General features: G+C 30.4%; 3 protein-coding genes across 3 annotated transcripts; 1 reads left to right on the top strand and 2 right to left on the bottom strand.

Annotated features, from left to right (window-relative positions):
- Positions 1-4,384: 4,384 nt before the first annotated feature.
- Positions 4,385-7,165, top strand: Bm17468 (Uncharacterized protein; the record flags this gene model as incomplete). Its single annotated transcript, XM_001897241.2, has 6 exons — positions 4,385-4,796; positions 4,860-5,033; positions 5,298-5,564; positions 5,853-6,119; positions 6,356-6,622; positions 6,894-7,165. The coding sequence occupies 6 exons, from the start codon at positions 4,385-4,387 to the stop codon at positions 7,163-7,165; spliced, it is 1,659 nt and encodes a 552-aa protein (XP_001897276.1).
- A 3,135-nt stretch (positions 7,166-10,300) lies between these two features.
- On the bottom strand, positions 10,301-12,680 carry Bm17467 (Uncharacterized protein; the record flags this gene model as incomplete). Its single annotated transcript, XM_001896018.1, has 5 exons — positions 10,301-10,572; positions 10,801-11,067; positions 11,325-11,594; positions 11,930-12,169; positions 12,233-12,680. The coding sequence occupies 5 exons, from the start codon at positions 12,678-12,680 to the stop codon at positions 10,301-10,303; spliced, it is 1,497 nt and encodes a 498-aa protein (XP_001896053.1).
- A 2,602-nt stretch (positions 12,681-15,282) lies between these two features.
- On the bottom strand, positions 15,283-17,990 carry Bm17466 (Uncharacterized protein; the record flags this gene model as incomplete). Its single annotated transcript, XM_043078073.1, has 6 exons — positions 15,283-15,554; positions 15,858-16,124; positions 16,363-16,629; positions 16,884-17,153; positions 17,420-17,650; positions 17,714-17,990. 6 exons carry the CDS (start codon positions 17,988-17,990, stop codon positions 15,283-15,285), a joined length of 1,584 nt encoding a protein of 527 aa, XP_042934007.1.
- Positions 17,991-20,791: the final 2,801 nt, after the last annotated feature.

Genomic DNA, 20,791 nt, shown 5'->3' with positions numbered 1-20,791 from the left:
ACTATTATAAAAAAAATTTCAACATAAGCTGAAGCGGTATTTGATATTTGAAAGGATGGAACAAATTTCAAAAAAAAGTTTGGTTGATAAAATGGAGTAACATTTGCATAAAGGAAACTGGTGAATAGCTGGAATTAAATGTTATTGAAATATTTAATCTGTGCAGTATATAATAATCCTGTCTACTTTGTTTAATTAAATATTGTATATTGAGTGGTAAATAAAATATTGAATGAATTATTTGCATGTTGTAAAAATTTTAGGTTTTAAATTTTGGTGACATCAATTAACTGACAAGTGGAAATATGTTGGCTTACTTCCTATATTTATTGATGGCTATTGCTTACCATCTTATTCACATTTTAATTGATCATATCTAACTCTGATTTATTAATTTATTGCTGAATTTGTGTTAAAAAAATTTTAATTCCGCATTTCAGTAATAAGTTATCATTTTAAATTAATATTTCAAATAAATTTTGTCATTATTATGAAAAGAATTTTGCCCCAAAAATTTCGACCGAAGGTATAGCGTTAGTGAAATTTCCCAATAAGTTCAGATTTATGTTATAATTCTTTAAATTTCAAATTTTTAAACTACCTAATTTTCCGGAATTTGGGTTTTTGATAAATTCACTGCTGAAATTAATTGAATATGATACAAAATATTTGCAAGGTACTAAAGCTAAAATGATATTAAAATTCAATTATGTGTTAGCGATTTTTTATTTATTGCCGTATTTGATAAAAAAGTTTTTAATTCTTTATTTTTATTTATTGTGTTTAAGTCAATATCGAAGTTCATAAAATCTACCTTTTTTAGAGATTATTGACGTATTTAAATCACGTCCCACTTAATAGTGTATCTCTTTTAAAGATTCTTAAAAAGTTTTATTTCAGATTAATTCCAATTCTTTGAAATTTATACACAAGTTTGCCTTTTTCTGTTTTTCAAATCAAAATTGACTTTCATTGACAATCATTAATAAATAAATTTATCAGGAAAGAATGATAAGTCTCTTTTAGCAATTTCGGGTACTGCATTGTAAACTCTGATAATAATATGCTTCCATAAATATTGATAACGAATTCCACACTACAAATAACTAATCGAGCTGTTAATTAGCTATAAAACATAATATTATTGATAAGGAAGACAAATCCTTTTCATCCATGCCTTTGCAATAAATTGATAAATTGAAGTTTTTTTATACTTTTTTATTTCAAACAGCCATTAATTGTGCAAAATTTCAAGGCTTATTAGCGCATTTAAATAATTGTAAGAATATGCAATTACAAAATTATTACTTCTGTTACTTAATTTATACTACTTCAATCCGTCATTGTCGCAAACTCTATGATAATACTCATTTAAAATAATTCTTCGAGTAGCACTTGATGAAATAGCAAATCACAGTATTTAGTGTATTTTTTCCTGCTTAATAGTGAACATTAAAAGTGAGAGAAATTTTTTTTAAAAAAATGTTTAAAAATAAATTGATGATGACTTTTTGAAGTATTTTTCTAAAGCCTTTTAATCATTGCTAATTTATGATTGTTTTTGTTATTTACAAAGTTAACATTTGTAAACGACTTAAAATTTACATATTTCGTTGTATGCAAAATTCATCAGTCAATATTTTTATCCTTTAGTTTTATGTATTTTGAGAAGTTTTAGTTGAGAATTTTCAATCATTGTAAAATAATGATTAATTAATATAAATAGAAAATTAGTGAAATATATTAATAGAAAAAGTTGGAGTGATATAGTGATTAAATAAATTAGTTATGATAGCTTGAATTATGTGTGATAAATGTTTTAATAGTTTCCTAAAATTTGCGAGAGATAAACAGATTTAATAGAATTTAAAATTTTTTATCACAAATATGGCAATAAATAAAAAATCGCTAATACAGAATTGAATTTTAATATCATTTTAGCTTTAGTACTTGCAAATATTTTGTATCATATTCAATTAATTTCAGCAATGAATTTATTAAAAACCCGAACTCCGGAAAATTAGGTAATTTACAAATTTGAAATTTTGAAGAATTATAATATAAATTTGAATTTATTTGTGATTTTTCCCTGGCGCTATATCTTCAGCCAATATTTTGATGGCAAAATAATAATGTCATAAATTATTTGAAATATCAATTTAAAATGATAAATTATTACTGAAATATTGATTTAAAAATTTTTTATCACAAATTCAGCAATGAATCAATAAAATCCTGTAAATCGCTAATACAGAATTGAATTTTTATATCAATTTTAGCTTTAGTACTTTGCAAACTCTTAATGTGAAAAAGAATTTTATAATTATGTGGAATAATGCATAAATATTAAAAAAAGGAAATCGTCGGTAAATTTTTGAATCAAATAATCCAATAAAATATTAGTAGGAATATTGCCAATAGAGCAATACTCATAGAAGCAGCAAATAGGCTAACACTAATCATGACCCCATCTCTTCTTTTTCATTAGAATTATCATCGAATGGTTCTTTCCATAGGAGAAGGGGAAAACCTAGGCAGCACTACTGCTTTTGCTTTATATCCACGGGTAGTTCACATTAGGGATAAGAAGCAACCCGCGGCTAACTGTTCCCATTTTATAGTATACTGCTTTCTTGAAAGTCACATTAGCACTCATTATTATGTCATGCTGTCAACTATATTTGTTGCTCTCATGCTATCAACTATATTTGTTGACTATATTTGTTGCTCCTCTACCCTGGAGTTGAACTATTTTTTGGAGTTGATTTGAGATCGGACATTCACCGCAAAACGTTCATGTTAGATTTATTGAATTTTGTGCAATAATAATAATTCCACTTACACTTCAATAATAATAAGTCCAATATTCAATTAATGTCACAAGAAAAAGAATCATTAGTAAGTGATCCCAATTCTCGGGTAGTTGAAATATTTTCCTGGGACTATAGTATTAAGCAAATCAGTTCGTAGCCTTTTACTCATTAAACTTGTCACAAATCATAACCGACAATAGAACAGAACAGAAAAAGAAAAGATCTCTTATAAAAACATTTTTGTTTTGATTTGAGACCTGGATTTTACCGCAAAAGTTCATGCTAGATTTATCGAAATTAAATTTTGTGCTGATTAACTTGATTAAAAAAACTGATTAACTTTCGTAAAAAGGTTGTAACTGTCAATCAACTGACATTTAAAATCTAAAATTTCCATAATGTGCAAATAATTCAGTAGCAATATTTTTTTAAGAAACGCAATTAGGATTATTCAATACTGTATAGATTAAACATTTCATCACCTACTGATATTTGATTCCAACTATTCATCAATTTCCATTCATGCATTTTGATTTTGTGCAATTACTTCTATCACTTGCTTGAAAACTTCTTTACCTTGCTGATTCATTATTTGAGTTGCTGAATTAATTTGAAGAAAGGCAGAGATTAAAATGAAAAGAATGGTGTTTTAAACTTCTGGTTAGTTAGAATCATTATTAATTACCACTGCATTGACCACCACCCATTCACACTAAAGTTTTCACATATCTCCTATCAATTCATTGTGTGTTACTTTCCATTTCTGACCGATCTGACCGAGGATTATGCCTACTACAGTTCGATCGATTGTGAATTATTGCATATGTTGAGATAGAATTGGATATGATCAATTAAAATATGAGTAAGATGGTAAACAATAGTTAAGAATAAACATCGGAAGTAAACCAATATATTTCCAGTTGTCAGTTAATTGATGTCACCAAAATTTAAAACCTAAAATTTTTACAACATGCAAATAATTCATTCAATATTTTATTTACCATTCAATATACAATATTTTATTAAACAAAGTAGACAGGATCATTATATACTGCACAGATTAAATATTTCAATGACATTTAATTCCAGCTATTCATTAGTTTCCTTTATGCAAATGTCAACCAAACTTTTTTTTTTGAAATTTGCTCCATCCTTTCAAATATCAAATACCGCTTCAGCTTATGTTGAAATTTTTTTTATAATAGTAGGAATAGTTATGGATGTATGTCAATAAGCAATATTTATCAAATTTCAAGTGATCCAATGAAGTTCTATCAGTGATATTATTAGTGATATGTATTTTATTAAATGCATCAGAATACCATTTCTTGTGGTGTCACCCAGTGTACATGTATTACTGAAATGGTAGAACACGCTACTGCAGCACTTCCATCGAGTTTCAAAAGAACATTTACAGACTTCATAAACTACCAATGGTGGAGAAGAAAGCGAGAATGAAAGGGAAAAAATATTAAAACAACTGTTTCACCTTTGGTCTTTAATTCCAAGCAATCTGAAATAAAAAGCTTCCATTTGAGCATTTCTGTCATCTCACAAAATTGTGTTTCACCATGTTCTTCAATAAATTTATGACACCCATCACTTGGTTCAATCTTCTACTATGCATCGCTTCTGATAATGAAACTTCCAATCTACCTAATATCGACCCTTTTTCTGGCATCTCAGATAGCCTTGATATCTTCGATTACAACAATTTTGAGCCATTGTTTAGCTCAGAATTTCCGTTGGATCCTTCGCAGTTCATTGATTTCGCTCAGTTGAGTGAAACTGAGAATATAAGAAGTGAAGAATCGGGATCTGAAACTAATCAGATCACAAATTCTCCTCATCCTGGCTTCTCCGATATCTATGGCCACACTAATTTGGAGTTATCAGATATGGACTCATACAGGAATCTGTGGAGAGATGCTAATGAAGAATTAAAAACGAGTGATGATAACGTGCGATATCCTTCCATTATAGGTGAGACTTTTGCTTTAGATATATGAAAAGATAAATAAACTTCTTGTAATTTGAGTTATTTAGATGCTCAGAATGAAACTTCTTCCTCACTTAATCTCAACAGCGACGATATTATCACATATATGCACTTACCTGGTCCACAACAAAGTGCCGTTCCAACCCATTTTCATCAACTTACTCTTCCCTCAGGCGACACATCTGGTCAACATGGAAATGCTGAACAAGAATCAGAAACAGGTAAATGACACATTGTATAACAACTTTTCGTTCTAATAGTTCTTTGCTTTCATTATTCGCATGAAATTGAAGAGGCGACATTCAAAGTATGACTTTGGCTTCAAAATATGAGAAAGTAAGTAAAGAACTACCTTTTACCTAAGTTATTCAAAATGCAATGTGATATTTTTATGACAATGACATTTTTATGATTCCAACATTATTTAAGTACCAAATGGTGTAATGGACTACTGATTGCAAAATGCTTTGACAAGAATTTTTCAGATAAGAAAAATTATACTTGTTATTACCCGGGATGTATAGTGACCACGAAAAATTTCAACGAACATGCAACACATAAGAAAACACACGGTCAACCCTTCATCTATGAATGCAAAGTGCCCGGTTGTGGACGAACATTTGACCATAGATCAACATTTTACAGCCACAGACAAACGCATGAACCTCATCCTCAGTGCGAGTGCTGTGGCAAAGTCTTTGTCAGCAAGAATGTACTGAGTTATCATAAGAAGCGCTGCCCTACAAGATCTCGTTAGTTTGCAAATCTAGCAAAATTTTAAACACATATGTCAACCTGGAATAGAGTGTCTGTGAAATCCATTATGAAATATCTGTGACAGCGAGTGTTGATGCAATGAAAAATTGAAAAATTCACAATTACACTTTTTGTTGTAACTATACTCAAAAACTATACAGTTAAGCAACTTCTTGTAATCTAAACTCATGGAATGTGATAAGATTATTTCATGGGAGTGATATTTTCTGGTTTATCACACTAGTCAATTAGCTGCCAAAAACCATAATAAAATATCAATTCAGACGAACGATGCTATGAATGCCTTTATCCCGAATGTGCTATGGTCACGAAAAGTTATAAAGAATATGTAACACATAGGAAAACACACGGTCAGCCCTTCATCTATGAATGCAGAGTGGCCGGTTGTGGGCGAACATTCAACCATGATTCAACATTTCACAGTCACAAGCAAACGCATGAATCTAATCCTCAGTGCGAGTGTTGCGGCAAATTCTTCAGTAGCATGAATGTACTATTTAAACATAGGAAACTCAGCCAAATAAAATCTCGTTAGTTTGAAAATTTAACAGAATTTTAGAAGTATATAACAGCTTAAAATAGAATGCATGTACAAGAAAAAATGCACAGAAAATTTTTAGAAAACATAGCTTCTAGTGATGTAAATTATTTGAAATGAGATGTGCTAAGGAGTGATATTTTTATAAATAATCAGATTACATAATTAGTTGCCAAACATTGTAACAGAATGGCAATTGCAAAAATAAATATTATAAGAGTTTTTTAGGTGGAAAAAGCTACGAATGCCTCTATCCCGGGTGTGCTGTGATTGCGACAAGTCGCAACGATTATGTGACACATAGAAAAACACACGGTCAACCCTTCGTCTATGAATGCAGAGCGCCCGGTTGTGGGCGAATATTCGACCATAAATCATCATTTTACAATCACATACAGATGCATGAACCTCATCCTCAGTGCGAGGGTTGTGACAAATTCTTCACCAACAGGAATGGACTGCAAAACCACAAAAAGATCTGCCAAACAAAATCTCGTTAGTTTATAAATTTAGCAGAATTTTAATAGATATGTCAGCCGGAAATAGAATGCATGTAAAATTTGTTGCGAAGCATTTGTGACCGCAGAGTGACCTAAGAACCAACTGCTTAAAGAGGTGTTGACAGTGGTGACAGTGACGTTTCAATATACATCAACAAACATTGAAAATATTAGCAAAGTAATGAATATTCCATCCACTCTTGACAAATTACTTTGTTTTTCTAATTCACGGAAAGTATGCAGAAAAACATATCATTTCATTTTAGGTGGAAAAAGCTACGAATGCCTCTATCCCGGGTGTGCTGTGATTGCGACAAGTCGCAAGGAATATATAACACATAGGAAAGCACACGGTCAGCCCTTCATCTATGAATGCAAAGCGCCCAGTTGTGGGCAAATATTCGACCATGGTTCATCATTTCGCTACCATAAGCAAACGCATGAATCTCGTCCTCAATGCAAGGGATGTGACAAATTCTTCACCAACAGGAATGGACTGCAAAAACACAAAAAGATCTGCCAAAAAAAATCTCGTTAGTTTATAAATTTAGCAGAATTTTAATAGATATATCAGCCTGAAATAGACTGCATGTAAAATTTGTTGCGAAGCATTTGTGGCCACAGAGTCACAATACAAAATTTGTTTAATGCGCTCATTAGATACTGTGTATTTTCATATCGTTTTCTCAATGTAGCAACTTTTCATGACCTAAGAATCAACTTCTTAAAAAAGGTTTTGACAGTGGTGACAGTGACGTTTCAATATACACCAACAAACATTGAAAATATTAGCAAAGTAATGAATATTCCATCCACTCTTGACAAATTACTTTGTTTTTCTAATTCATGGAAAGTATGCAGAAAAACATATCATTTCATCTATAAAGCCAAGCTGCGATGAACTGCTAATCATTTCTTTTGGCGTTACAAAACAAGTAAAAATTTTCGTTCCAGAAAATGTGACACAATTTGGGCATTCTTCGCAAACATAAGAAAAGGAGCGCAGCAATCAGATGTTTTCGAAGCATCAGAATGCAGTTACCAATTTATAAATTCATTTTGTTATTGGATTATTTAATATTTTATCATTATTCATTATTCCATGAATACCATAGGAATGCATAAATGTATAACTAACAGCGAAATTTGAAGGCAAGCAATTAAATGCGAGTTTTTTCAGACTGGATTAATTTCTTCTTTCTTTTAAACTCACGCAACAGTATTACAGAACCAAATGAATCAGGTTGATAAAATTTTAAATCTATTTTATATGGCATTTAATGGAAAATTATTTTCCCGTATAAATTTTTTTGCAATTTAACAATTGTAATTTATTCTTTAAAATAGTAATAAAGAAATGGTTGCTTTGAACTGTTCACTTCATGCAGTCTTATAATGAATAAAGGTAAAATGTGTCAAATTTTGTTTAAGTTTATTTGTGAAATCAATAATAATTGGAAAGGTAAATTTCAACATTTGTCACAAAAGCAAATCAGTCATAATTTTTAAATGATTCAAAACAATTTTATGATTATTAAAAATAATATTGTAATTAGTTAAAATAACCACTTTAACCCGTATATTTAGTCAAGAACTTCTTAAAAATATTCCGGACTGTTTTCATGCTTGCATTACTTTTAGATAGTATATTTCATTTATAATTTTAGCTTTAGTACCTTGCAAAATATTTTGATGACATCATATTCAAATTATTTCAGCATAGAATTCATTAAAATGTGAATTTCAAAATGTTATAAAGTTGACAAAATTGAAATTTTATATAATGATAAAATAAATTTAACTTATTTGATATTTTCCCTGGTGTTATAGCTTCTGTCGATATGACCCTTCATTTTTCGTCATAGTTCTTTCCATAATATTATTGCCAATTGTTTGAATATAATTTATTTGAAAATATTGAAATGGTGACTTTCAAATTTAGAAATATTGCATTTAACAAAATTAAAAAAATAAATTTGGTTTTGTCAGATTGGTCTACCTGTATGCATTAATGTGATATAGCTGTTAATAAAATTCATTTCTGATTTCTTATAACACATAAAAGCTATCAAGATATTTATTATACATTATTTTTATGCTATCATAATTAATTTCTCTAAAGATTATATCACTTCAACTTCTTATGTATTTAGCTAACAATTTTAACTATTTATTGTAAATTAAGCATTATTTTCATTTGATTTTTTTTTTTTATTTGAAGTTTTTTAAAATACAAATTTCAACAAATTTTGCATATAACGAAATAAATTTTAAATTATTTACAAATGTTAACTTTTGTAAATAATAAAAACAATGATGTAATAGAAGTTCTTTCATCATCTACCATTTATTTTGCACATTAAGACTTAGACTAAATTGCAACTAGCTTACTTTTTTTTCTTATAAAACTATTTCTTTGCTTAAAATCATCTCGTGTTGCCCAATTTTGCCACAAATTATTATTAAAATAATACTTCTAGTATGTTTTTTATTACCTTTTTGCATGATAAATCCTTTACTGAGCGTTGCATTTAATTGTCGCGGATTTTAATTTCGCGAAGCACTAAATAAATGTTAACAATGCTTAATATAGCAATCCATTGATATCTTTTACAATTCATTGTACTGGTTTAATTGACTTTTGATCTCATATCAATTCATATGCTATGAGTATCTATCATGTAATGTCTATTGTAACTCATAGTAGCCAATTATCATAATGTCTAGACAAACCATTGTACTTTCTTTTGTAATAACTATTCAATTCATCGTGATATCCATTTTTAAACCTATTGTTAAAGTTACTTACTATCATACTTTGTACAAAAATGTCTAATTATAAACCATTCCTACATTTTAACATATATAATATAAGATAATTGTTACATAAGGTTCACTCTTGTTAAAAGATTGGGGATATGTGTAATTCATAGCCAAGGACCGATGATTCCAATTTCAATTGTTCTCTATCAACGTTTTGTCCTATTACTTCTGCTAATAAAGAAATTGGTTTATATTTCTGTTACCTCACGCATTTACATTTACATCCAAGACAATCTCCTGCGATCAAACACCTCTTCCAATATTATTAATTAAGCAAATCAAAACCTTCCACAACATTAATTGCTTGCCCTCAAATTTTAGGTTTCATTGTCAATTATAATTTATGCATTTCTATGATATTCATGGGATAATAAATAACGATAAAATATTAAATAATCCAGTAACAAAATTAAATTATAAATTATTAGCTGCATTCTGATACTTCGAAAACGTCTGTTTGCTGCGCTCCTTTTCTTATGTTTGCGAAGAATGCCCAAATTGTATCTCATTTTCTGGAATGAAAATTTTTACTTGTTTTGTTACGCCAAAAGAAATGATTAGCAGTTCATGGCAGCTTGGCTTTATAGATGAAATGATATGTTTTTCTGCATACTTTCCACGAATTAGAAAAACAAAGCCAATTTGGCCAAGAGTGGATGGAATATTCATTACATTGCTAATATTTTCAGTGTTTGTTGATGTATATTGAAACGTCACTGTCACCACTGTCAACACCTCTTTAAGCAGTTGGTTCTTAGGTCACTCTGCGGTCACAAATGCTTCGCAACAAATTTTACATGCATTCTATTTCAGGCTGACATATCTATTAAAATTCTGCTAAATTTATAAACTAACGAGATTTTGTAGAGCAGCGCTTCTTATGATAATTCAGTCCATTCCTGCTAATGAAAAATTTGCCACAGCGCTCGCACTGAGGACGAGGTTCATGCGTCTGTATGTGATTGTAAAATGATGAATCATGGTCAAATATTCGTCCACAACCGGGCGCTCTGCACTCATAAATGTAGGGCAAACCGTGTGTTTTTTTATGTGTTATAAATTCTTTGCGACTTTTCGTTACCATAGCACATCCGGGGTTGAGACATTCGTAGTTTTTTCCGCCTAAAAAACTCTTATATTATTTGTTTCTGCAGTCGCCATTTTTTTTCATACAATGTTTGACAGCCAATTCTGTAATCTGATTATTTATAAAAACATCACTTCTTAGCACATCTCATTTCAAATAATTTACATCCTAGAAGCCAAATTTTCTGTGTATTTTTTCTTGTACATGCATTCTATTTTAAGCTGTCATATACTTCTAAAATGCTGTTAAATTTTCAAACTAACGAGATTTTATTTGGCAGAGTTTCCTATGTCTAAATAGTGCATTCATGCTACTGAAGAATTTGCTGCTATCCTCGCACTGAGAAAGAGGTTCATGCGTCTGTATGTGATTGTAAAATGTTGATTCACGGTCGAATGTCCGCCCACAACCAGGCACTCTGCATTCATAGATGAAAGGTTGACCGTGGGTTTTCCTGTGTGTTACATATTCTTTGCGAGCTTTCGTGACCATAGCACATCCAGGATAAAGGCATTCATACCTTCGTTCGTCTGAATTGATATTTCCTTATGCGATAAACCATAAAGATATCATTCCCATGAAATAACTTACTTACCAGATTCCATTTCAAATAATTTAGATCACAAGAAATTGTTTAATTATTTCTGAGTATAGTTACAACAAAAACAGTAATTGTGAATTTTTCGTTGTGTTGTCACTCAGCACTCACAAATGTTTCGTATCATATTTCACACGCATTCCATTTCAGGATGATACATGTATTTGAAATTCTGTTAAATTTACATACTGAAAGATTTTTTTTGGCAGAGTCTCTTGTGTTTTCGCAGTGCATTCCTGTTGACGACGAATTTGCCACAATCCTCGCACTGAGGACGAAGTTCATGCGTTTCTATGTGGGTATAAAATGATGATCTATGGTCGAATGTTCGCCCACAACCGGGCACTCTGCATTCATAGATGAAGGGTTGACCGTGGGTTTTCCTGTGTGTTAGATATTCTTTGCGAGCTTTCGTGATCACTGTACATCCCGGGTAACGACAAGTATAATCATTCTTATCTGGAAAATTTTTGTCAAACATTTACTTTTGCAATCAGTAGTTTATTACACTATTCAGTACTTAAGTAATGTAAGAAATCATAAAAATAAAATAATATCACATAGCATTTTAAATGGCTTAGATAATTAGTAGTTGTTTATTTATCTTCGCACATATTTGTAGCAAAAATCACTTTTAATATCTTCCCTAAAAAGGTCTCACTTAGCAGGTAATTGTGAATTTTCTGCTGTGATGAAATTATTTTCGATTCGTTATTACTTCTTTCTTCAATATCACGTTATTAATGAAGTAAGGAATTATTAGAACGGAACTTTGTTATGCAATTTGTCATTACCTGTTTCTAATCCTTTATAGGCATTTTCCCTATAATTGAGGATATTCAAGTTATCTGAGTGCTTATTGTCGATGTTGCTCTGTTCAGCAGTTGCACTTTGACTGGAAGTGTCATCTGAGGAAAGAGTAAGCTGGTGAAAATAAATCGGAACGGCATTTTGTTGTGAGCCAGGTAAGTGCACATATGTGATAATATCATCGCTGTTGAGATTAAGTGAGGAAGAAGTTTCATTCTGAGCATCTAAATAACTCAAATTAGAAGAAGTTTATTTATTTTAAAATGTATCTAAAACAAAAGTCTCACTTCTAATGGAAGGATATCGCACGTTATCATCACCCGTTTTTAATTCTTCGTTAGCATCTCTCCACACATTCCTGTATGAGTCCATATCTGAGCTAAGTGATAACTCAAAATTAGTGTGGCCATAGATATCGGAGAAGCCAGGATGAGGAGAATTTGTGATCTGATTAGTTTCAGATTTCGATTCTTCACTGCTTATATCCTCAGTTTCACTCAAGTGAGCGAAATCAATGAACTGCGAAGGATCGGATGGAAATTCTGAGCTAAATGATGGCTCAAAATTAAGGTAATCGAGAAATCCAAAAGTATTTGAGATGCCAGAATAAGTATTATTTGTAATAACTTCATCAGCAGTGTCGAAATTAGGTAGATGGAAAGTTTCATTATCAGAAGTGATGCATAGTAGAAGATTGAACCAAATGATTGCTGTCATAAATATATTGAAGAACATGGTGAAACACAATTTTGTGAGATGACAGAAATGCTCAAATGGATGCTTTTTATTTCAGATTGCTTGGAATTAAAGACCAAAGGTTCAAATAGCTTTTAATTTGCATTGTGAAAAATTAAACACCAAAGCTGAAACAGTTTTAAATCCGCATTGTAAAGCTTATAAATGTTCTTTTGAAACTCGATGGAAGCGCTGCAGTAGCGTGTTCTACCATTTCAGTAATACATGTACACTGGGTGACACCACAAGAAATGGTATTCTGATGCATTTAAAATGGTTTGTTATACATACCACTAATAATATCACTGATAGAATTTCATTGGATAGACGCATCACTTTAAATTTGATAATTATTGGTTTTTGAGATACATTTCACATACTGTTCCTGCTATTATGAGAAAGAATTTCAACATAAGCTGAAACGGTGTTTGATGTTTGAAAGAATGGGACAAATTTTAATAGTGTGTTTGATAAAATGGAGTATCATTTGCATAAAAGAAACTGGTGAATAGCTGGAATTAAATGTCATTGAAATATTTAATCTGTGCAGTATTCAATAATCCTGTTTACTTTGTTTAATGCAATATTGTATATTGAGTGGTACATAAAATATTGAATGAATTATTTGCATATTGTAAAAATTTTAGGTTTTAAATTTTGGTGACATCAATTAACTAACAACTGGAAATATATTAGCCTGTTTACTGCCTCCATGAGTATTGTCTATTGGCAATATTGCTACTAATATTTTATTGGATTATTTGATTCAAAAATTTACCAATCATTTCCTTACTTTTTTTAATATTTATGCATTATTCTACATAAATATGAAATTCTTTTTCACATTAAGAGTTTGCAAGGTACTAAAGCTAAAATTGATATAAAAATTCAATTCTGTATTAGCGACTCGCAGAATTTTGTTGATCTACGATTTGTTTTTAAAAAATTTCAATTTCGCATCTCAATATTAATTTATCATTTTAAATTGATGTTTCAAATAATTTATGGTATTATTAGGGGAAGAATTTTGCCACCAAAATATCTATCGAAGACATGGCGCCAGGGAAGTTCCCAAATAAGTTCAAATTAATGTTATAATTCTTTAAAATTTCAGTATGGCAAACTTTCCAACACTTTAAATTTTGTATTTTTAATAAAAACTACTGTAATTAGCTGAATATGATATCATCAAATTATTTTGCAAGGTACTAAAGCTAAAATTGATATTAAAATTCAATTCTGTAATAGCGACTTACAAAACTTTTTTAATTCATAGCTGGATTTGTGATAAAAAATTTTTAAATCAATATTTCAATAATTTTAATTTGATTACCTCATTTAATTGCGAGACATTCTGGATAGAGTTAAAATCTCACCTGCAAATTTTAAAATTGTTTACACTTGTAATTAGGTTAATTATTTCTTCCATTAAATCTATTCTTCCCAAACAAATTTCAAGAAGCTATCAAGACATTTAATACGCATTATTTTTAAGCTATCATGATTAAATTCTCTGAAGACTATATCACTTCAATTTCTTATATATTTGAACATTATTTTCATTTGAATTTTTTTCATTTCAAATTTTTTGAAATACGTAATGCTAAATTAATGTTTATGAATGTTCAACAAGTTTTGCACACAACGAAATAAATTTTAAACTGTTTACAAATGTTAACTTTTGCAAGTAATAAAAGCTATGATGAAACAGTGATGTGATGGAAGTTCTTTCATTACACTATCTACCATTTATTTTGCACATCAAGATTTAGACTAAATTGCAACTAGCTTACTTTTTTTTCTTATAAAACCATTTTTTTTGCTTAAAATCTTCTCGTGTTACCCACTTTTGTTAAAAACTATTATTAAAAAAATACTCTATCAATTATTTTTTTTTTTTTTTTTGTTACCTTTTTGCATGATAAATCCTTTATTGAGCGTTGCATTTAATTGCTTGCCTTCAAATTTTAGATTTCATTGTCAATTATATGTTTATGCATTTTTATGATATTCATGAGATAATAAATGACGATAAAATATTAAATATCCAATAACAAAATGAAATTATAAATTGGTAGCTGCATTCTGATGTCTCGAAAACGTCCGATTGCTACACTCCTTTTCTTATGCTTGCAAAGAATGTTCAAATTCTGTCACATTTTCTGAAATGAAAATTTTTACTTGTTTTGTAACGCCAAAAGAAATGATTAGCAGTTCATCGTAGCTTGGCTTTGTGGATGAAATGATATGTTTTTCTGCATACTTTCCATGAATTAGAAAAACAAAGTAATTTGGTGAAGAGCGAATGGAGCATTCGTTTCTCTGTTGATATTTTCAATGTTCGTTGATGTATATTGAAGCATCACTGTCACCACTGTCAACACCTTTTTAAGCATTTGGTTCTTAGATCATGGGCAACTACTACACATCGAGTAAGCGGTATAAAAGAAAATATGCGACATCTAACGAGCGCGTCAAATGAATTTTGTACTGTGACTCTGTGGTCACAAGTGCTTCGCGAAATAGAATGCATGTGAAACACATTTTACATGCATTCTATTTCAGGCTAACATATCTATTAAAATTCTGCTAAATTTATAAACTAACGAGATTTTGTAGGGCAGCGCTTCTTATGATAATTCAGTCCATTCCTGCTAATGAAAAATTTGCCACAGCGCTCGCACTGAGGACGAGGTTCATGCGTCTGTATGTGATTGTAAAATGATGAATCACGGTCGAATATTCGTCCACAATCAGGCACTCTGCATTCATAGATGAAGGGTTGACCGTGTGTTTTCCTATGTGCTATATATTCCTTGTAACTTTTCGTGACCATAGCACATCCGGGATAAAGGCATTCATAGCATCGTTCATCTGAAAATCTCACATATTTGTTTTTTCAATTGATATTTTATTATGGTTTTTGGCAGCTAATTGACTAGTGTGATAAACCATAAAAATATCACTCTCATGAAATAATCTTATCACATTCATTTCAAATAATTTAGATCACAAGAAGTTGCTTAATCATTTTCGAGTATAGTTACAACAAAATGTGTAATTGTGATTTTTCCATTGCATCAACACTCGCTGTCAGATATTTCATAATGGATTTCACAGGCACTCTATTCCAGGTTGACATATGTGTTTAAAATTTTGCTAGATTTGCAAACTAACGAGATTTTGTAGGGCAGCACTTCTTATGATAATTCAGTCCATTCCTGCTAACGAAAAGTTTGCCACAGCGCCCACACTGAGGATGAGGTTCATGCGTTTGTTTATGGTTGCAAAATGATGATCTATGGTCGAATGTTCGCCCACAACCGGGCGCTCTGCATTCATAGATGAAGGGCTGACTGTGTGTTTTTCTATGTGTCACATATTCGTTACGACTTTTCGGGATCACAGCACACCCGGGATAAAGACATTCGTAGCTTTTTCCACCTAAAAAACTCTTATAATATTTGTTTTTGCAATTGCCATTCTGTTACAATGTTTGGCAACTAATTATGTAATCTGATTATTTATAAAAATATCACTCCTTAGCACATCTCATTTCAAATAATTTACATCAAATAATTTTCATCCTAGAAGCCAAATTTTCTGTGTATTTTTTCTTGTACATGCATTCTATTTTAAGCTGTCATATACTTCTAAAATGCTGTTAAATTTTCAAACTAACGAGATTTTATCTGGCAGAGTTTCTTATGTCTAAATAGTGCATTCATGCTACTAAAGAATTTGCCGAAATCCTCGCACTGAGAAAGAGGTTCATGCGTCTGTATGTGATTGTAAAATGATGATTCATGGTCGAATGTCCGCCCACAACCAGGCACTCTGCATTCATAGATGAAAGGTTGACCGTGGGTTTTCCTGTGTGTTACATATTCTTTGCGAGCTTTCGTGACCATAGCACATCCAGGATAAAGGCATTCATACCTTCGTTCGTCTGAATTGATATTTCCTTATGCGATAAACCATAAAGATATCATTCCCATGAAATAAACTTACCAGATTCCATTTCAAATAATTTAGATCACAAGAAATTGTTTAATTATTTCTGAGTATAGTTACAACAAAAACAGTAATTGTGAATTTTTCGTTGTGTTGTCACTCAGCACTCACAAATGTTTCGTATCATATTTCACACGCATTCCATTTCAGGATGATACATGTATTTGAAATTCTGTTAAATTTACATACTGAAAGATTTTTTTTGGCAGAGTCTCTTGTGTTTTCGCAGTGCATTCCTGTTGGTGAAGATTTTGTCACAATCCTCGCACTGAGGACGAGGTTCATGCGTCTGTATGTGATTGTAAAATGATGATTCATGGTCAAATATTCGTCCACAACCGGACACTTTGCATTCATAGATGAAGGGCTGACTGTGTGTTTTCCGATGTGTTAGATATTCTTTGTGATTTTTCGTGGTCACAGTACATCCCGGGTAATAACAAGTATAATTTTTTTTATCTGAAAAATTCTTGTCAAAGCATTTTGCAATCAGTAGTCCATTACACCATTTGGCACTTAAATAATGTGAGAAATCATATAAATATCATCGCTATAAAAAAATATCACATTGCATTTTGAATAACTTAGGTAAAAGGTAGTTCTTTACTTACCTTCTCATATTTTGAAGCCAAAGTCATACTTTGAATGTCACCTCTTCAATTTCATGCGAATAATGAAAGCAAAGAACAATTAGAACGAAAAGTTGTTATGCAATGTGTCATTACCTGTTTCTGATTCTTTATAGGCATTTTCCTTGTAATCGAGGATATTCAAGTAATCTGAGTACTTATTGTCGATGTTGCTCTGTTCACCAGTTGCGCTTTGACTGGAAGTGTCATCTGAGGAAAGAGCAAGTTGGTGAAAAATGGCACTTTGTTGTGAGCCAGGTAAGTGCATATATGTGATAATATCGTCGCTGTTGAGATTAAGTGAGGAAGAAGTTTCATTCTGAGCATCTAAATAACTCAAATTACAAGATGTTTATTTATCTTTAAATGTATCTAAAACAAAACTCTCACCTCTAATGGAAGGATATCGCAGGTTATCATTACTCATTTTTAATTCTTCATTAGCATCTCTCCAGAAACTCCTATATGTGTCCATATCTGAGCTAAGTGATAACTCCAAATTAGTGTGGCCAAAGGGATCATAGATATCGGAAAAGCCAAGATGAGGGGAATTTGTGATCTGATTAGTTTCAGATTTCGATTCTTCACTGCTTATATCCTCAGTTTCACTCAACTGAGCGAAATCAATGAACTGTGAAGGATCGGATGGAAATTCTGAGCTAAACATTGGCTCAAAATTGAGGTAATCGAGAAATTCAAAGGTATCTGAGATGTCAGAATAAGTATTATTTGTAATAACTTCATTAGCAGTGTCGAAATTAGGTAGATGGAAAGTTTCATTATCAGAAGCGATGCATAGTAGAAGATTGAACCAAGTGATGGGTGTCATAAATATATTGAAGAACATGGTGAAACACAATTTTGTGAGATGACAGAAATGCTGAAATGAAAGCTTTTTATTTCAGATTGCTTGGATTTAAAGATCAAAGGTTTTTAATCGTTATGAAAAGTTAAACATCAAAGGTGAAACAGTTTCAAATCCTCATTGTTTTTAATATTTTTTCCCTTTCATTCTTGCTTTCCTCTCCACCATTTGTGGTTTATAAAGTTTATAAATGTTCTTTTGAAACTCGATGGAAGTGCTGCAGTAGCGTGTTCTACCATTTCAGTAATACGTGTACACTGAGTGACATCGTAAAATAAGGGATTCTGATGCATTTAATAAAATACATACCACTAATAATATCACTGATAGAACTTCATTGGATCACTTGAAATTTGATAAATATTGCTTATTGACATACATCCATAACTATTCCTACTATTATAAAAAAATTTCAACATAAGCTGAAGCGGTATTTGATATTTGAAAGGATGGAGCAAATTTCAAAAAAAAAAGTTTGGTTGACATTTGCATAAAGGAAACTAATGAATAGCTGGAATTAAATGTCATTGAAATATTTAATCTGTGCAGTATATAATGATCCTGTCTACTTTGTTTAATAAAATATTGTATATTGAATGGTAAATAAAATATTGAATGAATTATTTGCATGTTGTAAAAATTTTAGGTTTTAAATTTTGGTGACATCAATTAACTGACAACTGGAAATATATTGGTTTACTTCCGATGTTTATTCTTAACTATTGTTTACCATCTTACTCATATTTTAATTGATCATATCCAATTCTATCTCAACATATGCAATAATTCACAATCGATCGAACTGTAGTAGGCATAATCCTCGGTCAGATCGGTCAGAAATGGAAAGTAACACACAATGAATTGATAGGAGATATGTGAAAACTTTAGTGTGAATGGGTGATGGTCAAAGCAGTGGTAATTAATAATGATAAAATATATATAATGGTTTGTTATACATACCACTAATAAAATGGTTTGTTATACATACCACTAATAATATCACTGGTAGAACTTCATTTGATCACTTGAAATTTGATAAATATTGCTTATTGACATACATCCATAACTATTCCTACTATTATAAAAAAAATTTCAACATAAGCTGAAGCGGTATTTGATATTTGAAAGGATGGAACAAATTTCAAAAAAAAGTTTGGTTGATAAAATGGAGTAACATTTGCATAAAGGAAACTGGTGAATAGCTGGAATTAAATGTTATTGAAATATTTAATCTGTGCAGTATATAATAATCCTGTCTACTTTGTTTAATTAAATATTGTATATTGAGTGGTAAATAAAATATTGAATGAATTATTTGCATGTTGTAAAAATTTTAGGTTTTAAATTTTGGTGACATCAATTAACTGACAAGTGGAAATATGTTGGCTTACTTCCTATATTTATTGATGGCTATTGCTTACCATCTTATTCACATTTTAATTGATCATATCTAACTCTGATTTATTAATTTATTGCTGAATTTGTGTTAAAAAAATTTTAATTCCGCATTTCAGTAATAAGTTATCATTTTAAATTAATATTTCAAATAAATTTTGTCATTACTATGAAAAGAAAATTTCGACCGAAGGTATAGCGTTAGTGAAATTTCCCAATAAGTTCAGATTTATGTTATAATTCTTTAAATTTCAAATTTTTAAACTACCTAATTTTCCGGAATTTGGGTTTTTGATAAATTCACTGCTGAAATTAATTGAATATGATACAAAATATTTGCAAGGTACTAAAGCTAAAATGATATTAAAATTCAATTATGTGTTAGCGATTTTTTATTTATTGCCGTATTTGATAAAAAAGTTTTTAATTCTTTATTTTTATTTATTGTGTTTAAGTCAATATCGAAGTTCATAAAATCTACCTCTTTTAGAGATTATTGACGTATTTAAATCACGTCCCACTTAATAGTGTATCTCTTTTAAAGATTCTTAAAAAGTTTTATTTCAGATTAATTCCAATTCTTTGAAATTTATACACAAGTTTGCCTTTTTCTGTTTTTCAAATCAAAATTGACTTTCATTGACAATCATTAATAAATAAATTTATCAGGAAAGAATGATAAGTCTCTTTTAGCAATTTCGGGTACTGCATTGTAAACTCTGATAATAATATGCTTCCATAAATATTGATAACGAATTCCACACTACAAATAACTAATCGAGCTGTTAATTAGCTATAAAACATAATATTATTGATAAGGAAGACAAATCCTTTTCATCCATGCCTTTGCAATAAATTGATAAATTGAAGTTTTTTTATACTTTTTTATTTCAAACAGCCATTAATTGTGCAAAATTTCAAGGCTTATTAGCGCATTTAAATAATTGTAAGAATATGCAATTACAAAATTATTACTTCTGTTACTTAATTTATACTACTTCAATCCGTCATTGTCGCAAACTCTATGATAATACTCATTTAAAATAATTCTTCGAGTAGCACTTGATGAAATAGCAAATCACAGTATTTAGTGTATTTTTTCCTGCTTAATAGTGAACATTAAAAGTGAGAGAAATTTTTTTTAAAAAAATGTTTAAAAATAAATTGATGATGACTTTTTGAAGTATTTTTCTAAAGCCTTTTAATCA

The sequence above is a fragment of the Brugia malayi genome (assembly GCF_000002995.4).
Source record: "Brugia malayi strain FR3 genome assembly, contig: Bm_v4_Chr2_contig_001, whole genome shotgun sequence".
In the NCBI taxonomy this organism is placed as follows: domain Eukaryota; kingdom Metazoa; phylum Nematoda; class Chromadorea; order Rhabditida; family Onchocercidae; genus Brugia; species Brugia malayi.
This window is presented reverse-complemented; position numbering and strand designations above follow the sequence as displayed.